General features: G+C 36.2%; 1 protein-coding gene across 3 annotated transcripts in view; it reads right to left on the bottom strand.

The window, feature by feature from the left end:
- LOC124186453 (zwei Ig domain protein zig-8) overlaps positions 1-18,754 on the bottom strand; it is a 365,445-nt gene that overhangs the window by 122,220 nt on the left and 224,471 nt on the right. For all 3 annotated transcript variants that reach the window (XM_046578193.1, XM_046578192.1, XM_046578194.1), the window contains one exon: positions 4,551-4,761. In XM_046578193.1, the coding sequence (XP_046434149.1) occupies positions 4,551-4,761 (211 nt within the window). The remainder of the gene's footprint in view (positions 1-4,550; positions 4,762-18,754) is intronic.

The raw sequence follows: 18,754 nt of genomic DNA, 5'->3' as shown, positions 1-18,754 counted from the left end.
CGGCCATGGGTTACGTTACGTTTATTGAGATTGAGTTAGTTTCGCGCTCGGCCGACTGTGGCGCTGTAGGTTTCTCTGCGTTGCCAACGTAACTTGTCTAGTGTAAAAAATTAACCGTCTCAGATTCATTGTCCCCAACTGTACAACGTTGAAACAAATCGTGGATAATTTGATTTTGTTTTTTTTTTTCTGTGAGGCAAGGCGTGATGGCGGGGGATTGACGGGGGTTATAACACAAGGGTTTCGTGCCTTGTTGTCCACGCTTAGTACGTTCGGTATGTAGAATAACGAGGGGTGGTGGTGGGTGGATCGCAAGTACGAAGGTAGGCGACGACCCGTTTCACCCTTGGTGGGCTGCCCACCGGGGCACAAAGAAACCGAGACATAACCCCGAACATTTTCCCCAACGAGGCCCTTAGACGAGGCAACGCGCTGCTGCCAACTTCTACGAGCTTTTAAACCAGATGAAACAATGTCCGTGAGATAATAAAAGTTCGACGTTAAAGCTTTAACGCGTTGTACTTTGTTCTTTTTTCACCCATTTCTCTCTCTCTCTCTCTCTCTGTCTCTTTGTTTTTTCGTTCGCTTGCCGAATTTCGTATGTTTTACAAAAAATTTCTTTTTGCCTTTTATTTTCTAGACACGATTCGCAATACGAGACGAGTGCCTTCCTGTATGTGTGTGTGTGTGTGTGTGTATGGATTTGCCATCGCGGAAAAGAGAGAATGTGAGAGAGATAGAAGGGGGGAGGGGGGGGGGGGGAGGATTGACTCCTTCAACCTGAAAGCACGTTTTCTGTCACTTTTGTATTCCGCTTCTAGCACCCCTTTTTTTTTCTTTCTTTTACTTCTCTCTTTTTACAGACACGCGTGCTCGCCCCTAAGGCTTTGGCAATTCTTGAATCCTGGTACGAGCTTTGCGTTGGTCGACACTTGAACTACCTTGAAATTGGGTCGAGTCGCTTCCGAGTCATGGGTATTGGGGAATAGAAGCTTTTTTAAAGTCGCGTAGATTCGAATAAAATTACTCAAAGTGACGTGACAAGTCATTTGAATTCGCGTAAAGTGATATTCCGGTATTTCTGGAATTGTTATCGATTATACATTATCTTTGGTCGTTAATGGTAAATTATAAGATTCAATATCAATAATTTTAAATCACGTAAAATCAGTCTTGAGTGAAAAGTCAAATCATCGCAATGATGCAATTTTTTATAATCGTCAAAGATCAAAGTCAAAGGAGTCTTTCGGTGTGGTGGCTGTTTTTTAAAAGGTTATTTTAGGTATTCTTTTTTCTTTTCAAACAAACCGTTGAAATAAAATTTCTTATTACTTTCACATCATATTTATTGACATTTAAACAAACTTTGTAAATTTTTTGGAGGCTAAATATTGAAAATAACCTAAAGTATACCGCCTGATAGGAATATGTATGTAAAAAAGAAAATGTTAACGTGATATCTCAAAAAGCACTAGACCCATTAATTAGCATTTATTTCCATTTATTTCGCTCGTAAAACAAAAAAAACTACCAAGGCAATCATGATTATCCTTGTTCACTAGACGGGTAAAACTATAATAACGATGCTGTAAAAATTTGAACAGGATCGATCCAGTGCTTTTTGACGTATAATGTCTAGACTTTTCTTTTTTTTTTTTTTCACATACATTTCTATCAAGCGGTAAACATTAGATTACATTCAATATTTCCTCTCCGAAAAATGTACAAACTTTGTGCAAATGTCAATAAATATAACGTGAAAATTACGAGAAATTTTGTTTCAATGGTTCCTCTTAAAAAAAAAAATAAATAAAAAATATAATACCCCAAAAAACAGCTTTCACTAGACGATCACCTTAAGTCACGTCAAGTTTTCTAAAACCTAAGTAAGAATGGGCGAAAATTATTTGAAGAAAAAAGAGAAAGAGATGTGAAAGAAAATGCATGTAACGTTTTTCAGAGTTGGATGCAACGACATTAAAAAATCATCATGCGGATCGGATCTTCAACTTCGATCAAGCTGGCATGAAACACTTCCGATGGACGGATGGATGGATGGATGGATGGATGGATGGATGGATGGATGGATGGATGGACGTGCAAGCTGAAGGACGGAAATTGGTCGTTCAATTACTTTCCAATTTTCGACACACGCTCGTCCCGTGATCACGCGACAGAATTTAATGAAATTTCTAGTGCTATCGAAGGTTTTCTATCGCGTACATATGTACATATATACTAGGGTGATTCAAAATAATCATTATCTTTTTCGAAAAAAATGTGGTAGTGAAAAAACGATCATGTATTTATTTAAGGTTTTATTTTTTCGTAAAATTTAGATAAGATCATAATTGCCAGTGTAAATATATATTTTATTATTTTTATTTATTTTTTTTTCTATTTTTTCGTCATTTCGAATCGTTTTTTCGCTACCACTTTAAAAAAAAAAAAAAACTATGATTTTCTTGAATCGCTCTAATATATACACACATGTATACAGATTTGTACAAGATATGTACAGACACATGCATACTTTGATCGATTTCAACTTTAGTTGAATTTTCTATTGCAATTTCAAAGATCCTCTTGTACTGGTGGTTAAAGACTGAAATGAAAAGGAAAAGCTCCAACTCTACGAGATGATTTTCATGCTTGCATTTTAATCCTGCGAGAAAATGTGTAGGAAAAAAAAAAAAAACAACATACATATTCCTAATAAATATAACATATTCTTTCCGTTTCAATTCTTAATTAATATTTTTTTTTGTATTTTTCATAACGTTCATTTGTCTTTTTTTTTTTTTTTCCATCGCGATTTTGAACCCGCAGATTGGTTCTTATTTGGGTAAATTGGGAATTTCTTCGCGCTCATTACGAAAAAGTAATCGTGTTGTAAAGAACAAAATCTCGAATTCATGAATTTGAAATATTATTTTCAGAAGACTTCGAAGCTATGTGTTGTAAAAAAAAAAAAAAAAATTCATCCTCCTATTCTGTAGGAAATTTAACTCTCTGCAAAAAAAAAAAAAAAAAAAGATCTCTTGTAAAATTTTCGCGGATCTAAAATTTATCACGAAACAAATGAAGACAATTCTTCGATGATAACGTGATAAATGTTAAATTTACCAGACAAAGATACGAGCTTTCGCTCTTCGTACGCGCAATGCGAGGGCGCTAGTTTTTTTTTTACTTCTGGAATAGCAGGAATGTTGGGATGGTTGAGGTTTTCTCATCTTGGGTAATAAAACGCTGGGAGATCCTAAAATTCGTCCCTCAAATACCGTGACGACCTTCGACTGCGACTGCACGACCTTCTCGGCTTCTGCACCGTAATATTACGCCCAACTTGTTGCCCGCCATGTTATATATAAATTATACATATACGTATACAGGGGTGAATAAAAAATCTTCGTCTCGTAGAGATTGTAAATTTTGTTTTCTTGGTTTTTTTTTTTTTTTTTTTTCACAGCGATGCGTACCGGAAGTGAAAATGGAGGGAGAAAAGTTACCGACGAGGATCGTAACGCGAAAATGAGTAATTTTGTTTCAACTTTATCATAAGATCGATAAACGTTCGGTATATGTATATTGAATTTGTGGGGCGGAATTGAAGATCCGAGTTTAAAAAGTTCCGAAAGAGCCTAATTTCGAATTATTTGACGGCGAAACTTGAAGCAAAGAATTTAAACTTTGAAGAAACAACAAAGGTTTCGGACGGTCGGAAAGCCAACGATACCAAAGTTCCGAGATGCGAGATTCCGTATGTTCAAGTTACGATAAAGCAAAGTTCCGAAAAGTAAAGTTTCGATAAATTAGAATTCCGAAAATTTAAATATACTTAGAAAGCGTTGATTACTCGACAAGTCGGTGTGAAAAATGAGAAAAACCGAAAATCCAAAACAAAGAAAGATCAAAGTGGTGAAATTTCATCGACCCAGAAATACACAGAACTGAAAATTTTGAATCATTCGGAATTACGATGTTTCAGATTTCTTCTTTCTTCTTCCTTTCTCAAATTTTGATTCCTTTTTATATCAATTTTCACAACCAAAAACTTCGGAATTTGGCGTTTTCGAAACTTTTCAAATTCTTAACAGCAAACCTCCATCCCTCAAATCCGAGATAAAAAAAAACGCCATCTCGTAAATATGCTTATAAATTTCTCACAGTTTCGTCGACTTCTAAAAAATGACAAAATCGCTCGAGATATTTTCAAATTGCAAATTTTTTTCCAATTCGCAATTACGTGATCATAAAACTTCGTAAGGTTTCAAATAAAAATAATAGAAAACAAAAACTTCACCAACCTTCGGCACGCACCGAATCAACGTCGCGAATTTCGTATCACGTTTTGGTTTGTCTTATCACGCTACAAAAAAAAAAAAAAAGAAAAAAAAAACGAATCCATTGACACATCGTCTTGCTACTTGATCGAACGACACAACCACCTTATAATCTCTTGAATTTTTTATCTTCTTCATTTTCAAATTCCTCGAAAAATTCCTGGAAAAATGAGAGGTTGAAAATTGGCGAAAGAAGGTCAAACTCACCGACAACGTTGAGCCTGTAGCTGAGAGACATCTTGGGCTCGGTGTTCACCTGGCACTCGTATATGCCCGAGTCCCTCTCCTGAGGGAATTTTATCTGGAGAGTCCAGTTCTCGGACTTGTCGGGTCGAATAACCTGAAACCTCTGGTCCGAGGTGTACGTGAGTATCCCGGCGGTGAGAATGTGCAGGTCCCTTTTTCTTATCCACGACACCTGAGAACACACGAGGAAAATCTTCGATTAGACGTAACGAGTGATGGGGAAAGCAAAAGACCGTGGAAAAGGAACCCGGCAAGCCGCAACGAGGGTTGATTCGACGCGGAATGGTTTTCACCCCACTTTCGTACCAAATCCTTCGCCGAAGCGGGGATCCTCCATTTTTTGTTATTTTTTTGTTTTTTTTTTCTCACACGTTTCCGAGGTTTGAATTTTTCGAAATTTTCCTCGTCACGAAACGAAAAAAAAAAAAAACTGAAGACAAAAATAAAAGTAAAAACATTTTTTCCCATTTATAACGATTGTGATCGAACGTGGTGAGAAAAAAAAAAAAAAAAATTTGAGTTTACGATTCTAAGGTTAATTTTTCCAGGATTTTGAATCAACGAAGCTTATTTTCGAGCAACGTAATTTGTTAGTAAACTGTGTCAGGTTTTGTAATACAGCTATCGCTGCTGGAGTGATCACAGCGTGGAAATATTTGTATATTTGTACTCTGAGGTATCGTCGGTAAATAAAAGTCATTATAGAACATAAACATCTTCAGAAAAATAATCTAGAACAAATAATTGTCGTAGATAATAAAATTTTCTACAACTTTTGCCTAAAACTTTTTTCCGTATAGCGTTTAGGTTTTTATTCACAGCGCGCCAAACATATTCAGCATGGTTATTGTTAAATATATGGTTAACATTGAAAATGAACGATGAAACATTAAAAATAGTAATAACTAAATTCGCAGAACATCAAATTTTCAATAAACTTAATTTCAAGCTTATTTCCGTAAGACTTGTAGTTTGATCATTGAATCATGAAATTGTCAGTGAAAATGTTGCTCGTACAGTGCACAAAAAAAAACACAACATTACACGTTAAACGGCAAAAAGTGTTCGGAAAACTGATAATACCGTGTACTAAATTTATTAAGATTATAAACAGTGTGGAAGAGTACTAATAATTTATAGACATCTTTCTCATCAGCGTGGTTAAAACGTCTTATCATAAAAAATTGTCAACGTAGCGAGATAAAATTTTTTCTACGTGACATTACACCGTATAACGTTAAAAGAATATTATTAATAATTGCATCAATAAATAAATATGATTATCAATAATAATTTGATCGTGAAACTGTCATTGTAACAATTGTGCCATTTTCATGGATTCTCGCACCTTAAATACAGACGGAGTATGAAACAATTGAAATATGTTTGCACGAATATAAATTTGAGAGAAAAAAAAAAAAACAAAAAACGGGCTTCTTTTTTCGAAATTTGAAGGCTTGGATTAATCGCCTTCGATCGAAAATATGAAAAAAAGTGTTTCTGGTTTGTTGATCGGAGAGTTAGGTTATACCTTCCCAACCGCAGTGCGGGATTCGTGGAAATCGAATAACTGATTATGGAACGGGATTATCAATGCCGAATGATAACGAGCTTTGTTATTCTGGCGTGAAATTTAAGTCCCCGGCGGGATAGGATTTGTACGTTGTTGTTCCGTTGGGAGGATGGATCATATCGAGCGATGATTCGGCGCCCTCGTAACGTTCGCGTTTGTTGTATTCGTGGATAGACGCGCCAGTAAACAAATGTGGAAAAAATATTTCGTCCAATTATACGGGAGTAAATGTTGTGCCAATGTTCGATACGTGATTGAAAAATTTCATTGGCTACTCACGATTGGACGACTGGATGCGGAACGTTTTGCATTAGTAGTTCGAAAAAAGTCATTGTTTGATCCAATCTATCCTACTGAACAATAATTTTTGCGAATGTATCCATGAATAACCGTTTTCTTTTTTTTTTGGTCATTTCTTGTTTTTTTTTTACATGGCGTATTGCCGTTGAGATTTATAATACAAACAGGTGATACGAAACGCATCGCGTGAATATTCGGAAAAACATTTCTGAAGTCAAATTTGTGAGATACTTTTTTCATGTTTTTTTTTTTTTTTTTGAGAGTTTTCTTAAACAAAATGTCTTCGAAGTGAACGAGAAGAATTGAAACTATTTATCTCGAGTTATTGACATTCGTTGTATTTTGATTTTCAGTTTAATTGGATCCGAAGTTGCATAGAATTTAAAAAAATGCGTCGTGTCAGAATTGGTTGTCAATTTTTTTGTACCAATTCATTTCAGTTCAGAATATATATATATATAAATTAAAAATTAATATCGTGTCGATTTGATATTATTTCAGATTAGTTTTCACCCGACATGACTTTTTTCAAAAAATCTATCGAAGGATTAATCTGGAGTTATTTCGATCATTTTGATCCATAGTATATTGAGAAAAAATTGAGGAGACTTGATCCTACGTCGAGATGAATTCTTCAATCATATTCCATCCATTTTCTTGCAAAATCGATCGAAATGTCGGAATGGTAATAATTCTCGGTTTAATGGAGAGGCACTGATTCTCCGGAAAAATTAACGCTCCGCTTCACAAATCATCGGGGTCGATTTGAAATCTTTGCAAAGCGGTTTTGAATCCACTCGATTATTTCTCAGTGTAAAGGAAAGACCTTTAACCTAATTTCAATGGGAACAAAGATGGGAAAGAACTGAATCAGCCACAAAAAACTTCTCGCCTCGTTCTTTGGCGATAAATATATGAGATAAAATTGGATGATAGGTGAGTAGCAACGGTCTATCAACAAAATTATGCACTCGGGAAGGTCACATCCATTTTGCGAGGATGAAATTAGCAACGTTGAGTTAACGATGCATGTTCAGGAAAAAACACGACTTGATCTTTAGGCCGCCGTAAAACCTGAATATAGGCGCCGCGGAGAAATCTGTCAAAAATTTGTATTCAGGGGTTTTTGAGGTCATTGATAGAGAATCTGAAATCGAAATTCCGAAATTCTAAATCGCGGATCCGATATGGCGGGCCAAAAAATGAAAAATATCACGCTAACTTTGAAATTTTGTACACAGGAGTTTTTGGGGTCGCCGATAAGTAATTGGGCCTGCTCGTTTGAATTTTATGAATTTTGAAAAACGAATATATAAATCATCATCAGTAACCCTCGATAATCTACATATACGAAATTTCGAAACTAGAGCGATATTTTTGTTTTTTTGGTTCACCATATCAAATTCGCCATCTTGAATTTCGATAATCTGATTCCAGATTAGTTATCAGCGACCTTGAAAACCCCACATCCAAGTCTTATTGAAACAATTGATTGCATACAAAAATACGCGCATGAAAGGGACAAGGTTTTAGATAAGCGCGCGTAAAGCGTCGTTCAAGTATGAGCCGCTAGGTGGCTACACAACACCTAATAAAAGTTATACCTTGAGAATATGTATCGTAGTGGTATTAAAAAAAAAAAAAAAAAAAAAAAAAAAAACAGTGCTAAAGGAGAGTCATGTAGTACAGCCTTATATAATCTCGCTGCATGGGCATGAGAATTGAATATTCTCAAAAACTGAGCTTACTGTCGTATTTAGCGACCGTATAGACCCGCAGAAACAGACTTTTGAGCAAAACTACAACTTTTGAATTTTTCCCTACCGTTAACCGCCGGAAAGCCTAAATACAGGCTCTACGTGTGATGAGAGCTTTGTATAGGTTATGTTTAAGATGTAGGCACACTATTTGGGGATTTTCTATGGTGATTAAAGCTCATCAATTCCCGGTGATTCGAAGAGTCTAATTCTACGAAACTATCGTTAAAATCAATCAGTAACCGTGGAACAGTGGCGGATGCAAGTAAATCTGGCGGTAATTTGTAAGATTCTAACAATTGGGAAGCCAGGTTCACATACATCCTGCTGGATCGAGGTTGTTGTGACAATCTCAAGGGAGGCGGAGTAAGAAAGGGCGATAAAAACCTTGACTAAAGAAAGATGTCGATGTAATTAATGCCTTTCGTTACCTTTTCTTCGATGTCGGTAATACGAATCAATCACACTCACTAACACACGCACTGTACCACCATTGGCACTTTAGAATAACACGCGTCGTTACACGTCGGGTGTTACGATCTGACTGACGAGATTACCGGTCAGAAGTGATTCGAAGACCGCCCCCGCCCCTCTCGCATTCCCATATTTACTCTGGATTCGCTGTTCGCGTTACAAGGTAAACATTGAAATCCTTCGTCATTACTATGTAAATACAGGTTTTATTCGTTCTCGGTGTGTACATGCCTGAGAACGGTCAAACACTGTGAAATTAGTAACGTTAACGTTCCTGAAAACTTAGGCTAGAAGATGAACGTTGTTGAGCAATTTAGAAAATGACTTTCAAGGAATCGGGTCGACACGATATAAGTATATTTTGTTTCCAACAATGGTTTACCAAATCTCGGGCATATCTGAGGATGCGAAGTGGAAGTGAAAATAATTCCTACTATATTCTATGAAAATAGGAAAAAAAACTTTAATCGTAGAAAATCTTTGTTTGTCGTAGGAAATGGGTTGAAAAATCAACTTCTCCAAAAAGATTTGAAATAAAACTCGTAAATTTTGGTGAAAGGGTTTGAACTTTTACTGAAATTTATGATACGAAATTGAATATTTTTCAAGACTAAGATAAAAAAAAAAAACTCCACGGCTCCTGGAAATGAGAGTAAAAGTCTACATACTATTGTAATGTTTCACGAATTCTTAGAAAAATTTACAATTGAATGGGAAGATTTGTAGTTTCATGTGTAAATTATAAAAAAAAAACTGAAAGATCTTGCAAGCTCGAAAGAATACACAATACAATTTTTCATGGATTCGCAGCGAATTTAAAGAATCTGTCGTCTACTTTTTAGCACATCTTGTCATCATTCCCTTGAAAATCATCGGATCTTTTCTACCAGGGTAACAATCATAAGTCAACTGGAACGATGCACAGTTGCAATTGTTTTATATGTTTCGTTTCTTTTCATGTATTCCATTAATAAATTCGTATATTACGATGCATCTTGTAGTCATATGTATTCTAAGGTTTTTTAAAACACGGTCTAAAAATGAATCCCATGAAATTTTCACAAGGCTGATTTCTTTCATAATGGCTTAATGTCGAGGGTTGATCGCCAGAAAACGGGTCTCAGGTCCTGGAGGACTTTATTCACCTTGGAGGTTTCGATGCCTCCTCAATGACCAACCCGGCGAATAAAGTGAAACGTTGAATTGGGAGAATCGATTGGGGTAAAATTTGGTATTTAATTGATTCAATCGTAACGGTCCTGCGGCAGGAGAAGCATTGGCTTACTTTTATGGCCATGTTAATCCTCCGAGGGACTCGTGCGAGGCCAGCCAGCGAGTAAGTCAGGACCCGTAGGGTCCGTCACGAGGCTAGTTTCACCCCTATTCAACCTCGGAGTTTAATTAATTGATTTCTACAATGTGGGACAGCCTTCGAAGCGACCCCAAAGCAACGAATTTTGATTTCGTGCGTGGGGAGAGAAAGACATTTTAGCTACGCCCAGATCTCTGCCTAGGGTCAGATTGGTCTCGAAATGATTAAACAGATTTTCCTTGTATTCAAGCATAACCTAACCTAAAATCATTACATAAATATCCAACCAGGGGGGATTATTTTTTTTCATTCTCCATTCGTAGCACGTAACAGCTATCATAGGTAAAGGATAAATTAAATGAGGTTAGGATTCCTTTATAACTTCTACAGTAAAGATCTACAAAATGGCCGTCGTCAGTCCACTTGGAATTTTATTTCGCTTATAATTCAATTATCCGAAGCGACTAATGACTCGGAATTTTTCCACGCCCAAGAGACCGATGGCAAGAGCACATTTCTGTCGATCAAGTCTCAGCCGATTTTTAAATAGCAGTCAATTCACCGGTTAGAGAAATTCACTCGCACGTCCCGCAGTTCGCTGCAGAATCCAGACGAACTAATCCGGCTATTCGCATTATCTGAACGTTGTTTCAGTACGGTTATCAGCACGTTATCCAACTGTTACGTAGCGCAATATCCGGCGCACACCGTAGTAGCAACGGTGACACGTAATGAGAATCAGTTGCACCAGTTGTCCTCGTAATTAACAACAATTGTAATTGACGCGTATTACACGCACACCACTGCGGCTGTCTTGCGAAAAACATTATAATGAAACCCTGACCGTTAAAAAATCGATTATTAAAAATTGTAAGTAATTCACTAATTAATTTACCTACCCCTTCAAATTTTCAACGATATAAAATTTTGTTCCTCTCTTAGGATTATGTTTAATAACTAAATTAATTGCCCACATAGGGGGTTCCATGCTTGCCCCACCTGTTTCAGTAACTTGCAATTGAATCGGATTGGTTTGGTTACGCTAATATTCGTGCAACTGACGCATTTATAATTCTATGAAATCAAGGAGGAGAAGGTACAAACTCCCCGAGATTTTCCAACAAGATAACAAGGTATGGTAGGACCTGAAATCACGAAAATCGTACCACGTTGGACATTCTAATATATGACAAGTCCTTTTGTCAAGTTGTGGATGTCTCAGCTTGTGTTATTAAAAATTGCTCAAATTAACGTCCATCAGACACCACGCATGTTATGTAATTAACGACGACCATCATCGGCGTAAATAACATTGCTGTAGATATTTTAAACTATTTTTCCTCGATTCATAACTTCTGTCAGAGACGGTGGGTCCTTTCCATCCTTAGGTTTGTTCAAACGTCCAACTGATTGGAAGAAGAGATTGGATATGAAGAGGGTCAGAAGCATATTGAGATTGCGGAGAAAGCTGCGTACAAAGTAATGCAAAAAATGGTGGAAAAAGAGGCAAAGGGGCATCAAAGGGCACGATTGAGTGATGAAACGAACACACGCACATCCGGTTCTCCATACGTCCATCATCGAGGGCTTTCGGTTGGCAGAGGGTACAGGTGTCCCTATAGGGATGAGATCAGGCGATGAAGGCCGGTGGGGGCGGGGGTGGCAAGTGATCGAGAGGCGGAAACGGAAACGGAAACGCGTCGCACTTCAAAGGACGTAATTTGAATTGCGTCGCGTCGGTAGATGGGATATGATGGTGATGGTGAGCGTACCATGCGTCTGTGCACAAAGGGAAGGGAGTCGAGGTATGATTCGCTCGCAACGTTGAATACGAATTTAATGTGAAAAATTGATTAAAACCAAAAACAACCCTTAAAATGGGGTGAAAATGGGGTGAATCGTCAAAACAATGTTTTTTAACAGTGTTTTCGGATTAGATTTATGTGAATGTTTATTTTGATACGGTACGAGTTTAGGCCGAGAATAGGTGCAACCCCCAGTACTGTCCATATGCACCCCTAAGGAGGGTGAAAACTACCCCTGGGCATTGAATTTAATAAATTTAACGGCCATTCTGAGATCTCAGTTAGTCAGCCGATGGATTCCAAGCGTTTTTAGTATACGTTTATTATCAAGCTTCTCCGCACTCGAATTACATTCACGAAAATACGTTTTCTTTTCTTTTTTTTCCGTATGTTTATTTATAACAGTAATAAACAATTATGGATTCGCAAGATATCCTAATTATTCCAAAGTTTGAGTATTTTTTCACCTGAAAATGAAAAAATTCAGGATTTTATATGGACCAAAGCAGGGAATTTCAGTAATTCTTTTCCCAATTAAACTGTCAAACCTGTGAATGGTTTCCGAGATAAAAATCATACAAAGTTTCCTGTCTTCTTATACATGAACTATCTACGATTTTTCTTCCAAATTGTCAATTAATATTGCTGCAATTGTTGTAACTTTTACCAAATCCAACAAAATTATTTGTAGCTGGACAATCAAACGAGGTTTTTCTGGATATTTCATTAGAAAATGTCGATGAATTCGAGAGAATGAGAGAGAGAGAGAGACAGAATAACTTATGAAATGGGAAAGACTTGTTTAATTTTTATATATTTATTCATTTTTTTTCTACTGTTGTTAGCCAGACGAGTTCAAGGTTTCAAAATCGATCGTATATAATTGACCTTGCTATGAATTCACGGAAATCACGATAGTTAGGACGAAAATATTTCAAAAGCCATAGTTTTCGATTATTTATTTATTTATTTATTTATTTATTTATTTATTTATTTATTTATTTATTTATTTATTTATTTAACAACTTACAGAAAAGCAAACTACCGGATATAATTGAACCAAACTTTGCATTTTTTCACAATCTAATTTTTAATTCTGTTAACGGTTAGAATTAGTGATGTACGATTAGTCGATTGAAAAATATGAGTAACCGAAAAATACGATCAACCGAAACTATAAGAATATAATCAAAGCCAAAAGTATAATAATTAAAAAGTCGATCATAAATTGATGGAAAATGAAACAAAATATGCATTTCAAATATATGAAATATTGTATTTTCCAGACTTATCATCTCTCTTATTTTCACATCGTTATCCGAACACGACGTAAGCTGAACTTTTTCTTATATCGAATCACACGCGCGATGCAAGAATAGAATTAAGAAAAGATGAAGCAATTGTTGATGGAATTTTGTTTTTTTTTTAATAACGTGCAAATCAAGACGTCAAACTCAAGGGAAGATAGCAGCTGATATTGCACGTATACAATGCCGACTTTTTTTTTTCCCACGTTCAACTCTTTCAACGGCGCGGTGAAATTTCTCGCGCAATGGCTGAAGGAGGTGGGTGGTGGTCCTGCAGACACGGGCTCTTCGTTTGAAAGAAGCTGAGGCAGTCGTTCCGCCGTGGATGGAAACCCACTTTCAAGTCTAATGCAGCGCGTTTGAGCTTTATACGTCATTCTTCCGGTCACGTCACAGCTGAAATCTCCTTTTCGCGGAAATACAGAAGCCGCGTGGTGTGTGGGAAGGGATACAGGACGCTCCTTTTTTGAACCGGAAAATGATGGAATCGAAGAATTTATTTTCCTCTTTGCGCAGAGACGAGTTTCCACTTGTGGGTTTCCTATGCAGTTCTCAACGATTTTCATTTTTTTTTTTAAATAACACAAGGGACAACATATAGTTCTGGACACATAATGACAGTTAGTTTTCTAGCTTTGACCAGAGAATCTAGTATTTACATTATTTGATGCTGCGATGATCAGAAAATGTTGTATTAGCGACTATGATTGCACCAATTAGTAAATAATTGTACCACATTTTCTTGTCTATGTTTTAATGTTTTTCAGAATTCTCGAAAACTTTTTAAAATAACTGTAATTTATTTATTTTTTTTGTTTTTTTTTCAGTTACTTTTAACACGGGTTTTATTTACAAATTGATAAAATTATTTTGGCACCGTTTGAAAGTTGTTGGAACAATTCTGAAATATACTCCTGAACGCACAACAAACACGATGTTGAAATTAGGTTGAAGAACGTGAAATTTATTTTCATTCAAATTTTCAGATGTGTAATCGAAATTGTTTTTTAAAAAGTAAATTTCATTTTTACAGACTGTAGGTGTAAACAAAAAAGAATAACGACAAAAATCAGCGGATTCGATCACGGAACGAATCCGTTAAATTGATCAGAACAAAAATTGAATTTATCACTGATATTTCATTCATCGTTAGATTAAAAGTTGTCGGTAAAAAATTTTCTGTTTATCCCAATATTAAATACATCGACTGCGATTTTTCTTTTGTTTTTTTTTTCTTGTTCAACTAATTCAGACGCGAGTATCAACATCAAATTATCAAAATAAGTTCAAAAAAAAAAAAAAATATATACATATATATATATATATATATTGCAACTGATTATTATCAAAAAGTAGAGTATCACAAGTAGAAAATTTTATTTAATTCCGGCATAAAAAATTCTCTACGATTTTTTACTTGTATTTAAAAAAAAAATTGACAATCGTTCAGGACTGTACGGTAACAAAAATTTATACGTAACCGAATGCCCTGTACACGTATACCTGAATACGAGAATGTATTATCGAGTATTCAAGTGTGGACCGTGAATAGTCGGACGGTTTTCTGCGGTATACGCCAAGTGACTGCGGCTGCTGCTTTTTGACCTTTCAAGGCGTTTGGCCCCGCTTTTCTTACCACCGAACAGTTCTTCCATCCGCTTAAACCAACCGCGCATACTGTGATAAGGTATAGAAAAGAAAAAAAAAAATCAAAAAAAAAAGATGAAAAAGGGAATTCTGAAAAAGAGGAGAGGAATTTCTATGCTTCCCGTCGATCGCCCCCCCCCCACCCCCCACCCCCCACCCACCCCCCACCCCCGACCCGCCAAACCCGATGGGTATAAGGTGTGTACGCTTTTATAGGTACGTACAACGGTTCGAAAGAGAAATTTATCGGTCACTGACTCCTGGCTGCCCGGTCAACCGCTAACCAGATAAGTACGTACCCAGACTGAGCTTTTCGCGTAAGCTCTAATTCCCGATCGGTTCGATATCCGGGACCAGTATTGTGACCGCTACGTTGAACTGCAGATTTATCAACTTATTGCATTCCGAAGCCAAGGAAAAAGGTTTGTTACAAATTTTCACATTTTTCCAAAACAATTTTTATCTATGTTGAAAAATAATTGATAGAAAATTTTAAAGTCGAGGCTTAAGCTTTTAGTTGGAGCGGCGTTTTTTTTGGAATCTTTTTTGTTTTTTTGTTTTTTTGAGCTTTTAAAGAAATAAATTGAAAATGAAATAGAAGCAATTGTCAATATTTTGTAGGACGCTGTTGAAACATTTTTATACGTAATCAAGGATTTTTAAGAATTTTTTCACGTTTTTCAGCAACCATTTTCATTTATTTTGACAAGTGATTGCAAGGCTTAACTCTGAGTCTATGAATTTGGATATATAACACAAGATTTTTGAGAATTTTTAAAATTCTTATATTACTTCGAAAGACGTGTTGTTTTTCAAAAATCACGAGTAAAACTACATTTGTTGGAAAAAAAAATTGAGTGCTTTTCAGAGTTGGGACAACAATGTAAAAAATCGCGGATCAAATCCAAGAGGACGAGGATCAGACCCTGGTCGATTTGGCGTGGAATGCCCCATATACTGAAATATCGTATCATGTCACGCTTTTCTTAATTAGGTTTTTCAGAAGGGTATTTGGTCATAAATCGCTACTGTTGATTCATTTTATCAAACTGTTACATCCCTAAGCTGTGAAGATTTTTTTAAAACATACAAGAATAGAACATTCTAGAATCACAAACAACAGCTTAGATGTCGATGTTTCATTTCAAATCGCTTCAAAATTGTTAAAAATCGCACAGATTCCTTTAATTTCACTCTACAGTATCTCCTTTTAATCAAAATACTATTTTCCATAGATTCCCTAGAAACATATTTTTTCCTTTTCACCAGTCAATTCGATATTGCTATTTCTTGATTGTAATCAATATCTTATCAATTTTGAATAATTGAATATTCCACGATGCCAACAGGATAAAAGAAATAATGATTCAGTGAATTTGCAGAAAACAGTCGTCTGAATAAAATAGAATCTACTAGATTTTTAAATATTTCAAAGCGACTCGAAATCAACCACAGATATTCAAACTTTTGTTTCTAGTTCTGCTGTTTTCTATTTTTATACCAACAAAAGATTTAAAATAATTGTAATTAAAATTGTAAACATAAAAAAAAGCCTTTTATAAAATATTAAAATAATATCAAATAAAACAGAAAACATTAATCGATAATAAACTTTTAACAATCACCTTTCTCTTCGCGTTTGCATTAAACTCTGACAAAAAAATTAATTTGTTTCCGTTATCAATTTGACGTTAAATAATCAAACAAACAATCGGCTTGGCTCGGATCTGCTCGTCAATTTCCGGAACAAGATGGAAACGGCGCTAACGTGTCCGAGCGACTTGCACGGTGTGCCCGTCGGTCAATCGATCGTCAACTTTTAGCCGCAGAGAAACGGCGCGAGATTTGAAAATCTATATTCGCATTACTGCGCGCTATAACACATCGAAATTTCTTCGAGGGTGGAAAGCGGGGCGAAAGTTGGTGGATTTGCTCGTGTATTAGGCGTATAGATTGAATCGCGAAATTAATTTCGTGGTGCAGAAACTATTTAGCATGGGTACCCTGACGGGCAACGAGGCGACGCCCGCTAATATACAGCCAGGATTAGGTCTCGGCTTTCCCGTGTCCCGGTCTTTGAGATCCCGTGCGAATCTTGTTACCCGGTAATCAATGGACCAGGCTTGGCCGCCCATCGGGGTGACAGGTAGCCACAGCGGAGGGAAATCAAACGGTTCAATTCTCCGGGGTTCCCGGCTCTCCGGGCAGTCTCCAGAATTTTCGGGTTATTATGCGAGCCGCTTTGATCAAACCCCATTATCGAAATTCCCTCCGCTCCGTTTCCTCGCGAGGAAACGAGGAAATGTTGGCTGGAAAGCGGACGATGACTTGGCGAAATTTTGTCGAATGCAGACGCGGAGAAAACACCGATCGGGGCAAGAATTTTGGCTTTGGATTTATGGGTAGCGAAACTGTCGAAAGACGTTCGTAATTTTGGATTTCGTCACAGACTCGCGAATCGTTCTTTATGGTTTTGAAATTTTTTGAAACAGTGTTACTTCTGCTACGGATGATCAAACATCGATTTGCTCGTCACGATTTTTTATGAGAATTTTTACATCTTCAATTTTGTAAATCCTATAATGCGAAAAAATTTCAGAGTAAATATTTCAGAGTAAAAATCTTTCCAGTTACCAAAGTTAAGCCTTTCAGTCACACGTTATTGCGCTGAGTCAATTTTTATAATGATATAATATTCTATGGTTGTTGGGGTCATTAATTACGAATCTTAAATCAGATTTTGAAAATTCAAGATGGTGAACCCAATGTGGTGGACGGTCAAAAAACTTTGTGCAGGGATTGTTTGGGGTCGATGACTGGACTCGTCGTACTGGATTTTCAAAGTCTGATTTCAGATTCGTAATCAGCGACCCCAAAAACCCGAAGACCGAGTTTTTTTCTCCGGGTTCGAACGAATTTGAAATTTTTGTCCACCATAGTTGAGATACAAAAAATTCCAAACGTAAATCGGTCAAAGTAAAGAAAGCCAAACATCGAATCGTTGAAATTCTGAAAAATTCCGATTTACCACATATCTAAAAAATCTGAAAAACCGTGAAACATCAGGAAATCTCATTTGGTACGGAAATGTCGAAAAATTTTAGCAAATATTTGCAGTTTTACTTGAAAATTTTGTGAAATGCGATGTTCAATGCAATTCTGAACAAAAATACTCCAACACATTTTCATTTGAAGTCGAAATAAAGAAATGGCATAAATTCTACAAATTCAGTATTGCGATTTCGTAAAATCCGTGCCATTTTTTTATTTCTGCCTCAAATGAAAATCAGGCTACGTGTTTTTTTTCAGAATTGCATGTAAAATAGCGCTAGAGCGACAGCTATGAACTGATACTTGTTCAGCTGAGCCTCAGTTTGTCAGTCTTGTCGAATATTTGAGAGAAAGAAAATGTAATAAAATTTCAAGAACACAATCTCACGTTAACAATAATAATATTAATAAATTCCCTACATATATATGCCAGCATCGAAATCGACAAGAGCGCCCACTAAATAATTCAAACTAACTGCAGGCACGAAATTTTTTTAGCTCAGCACACCTGCTTAAAATAAATATTTATTTATAAAAACTGAATGATAATATCAATGACAATATGAATATACAACATATTTGATGCTTAAACTCGATGTTCATCAGTACTCAAAAATCTTGTATTATTTTTGAATGAACTTATGGTCAACACAATTTTTCTTCAAATATTCGTAAGAAAAGTATTGAAAAATGCGATTCACGAAAGCAAGATATCAACAAAGAAGCGTGATTATTAACCTGCAAACGGAATAAAGTCGAGGAGTTTTCAAACCCAAATAAATTAAATGACCTCCATTATTATGATTTTATGTTTTTGTTTTCAACACTTGACATTTTTGAGTTATTTCGACTTTATGGTTGATCAACAAATACGTTTTATTTCAGGGGCGGGGGGTATGCGATGTTCGGTTTTTGGCGTTTAGAATTTATGTTTCGGCA

Source organism: Neodiprion fabricii, chromosome 7, assembly GCF_021155785.1.
Source record: "Neodiprion fabricii isolate iyNeoFabr1 chromosome 7, iyNeoFabr1.1, whole genome shotgun sequence".
NCBI classification, from domain to species: domain Eukaryota; kingdom Metazoa; phylum Arthropoda; class Insecta; order Hymenoptera; family Diprionidae; genus Neodiprion; species Neodiprion fabricii.
The sequence above is the reverse complement of the archived record's forward strand: the minus strand, read 5'-3'. Positions and strand labels throughout refer to the sequence as shown.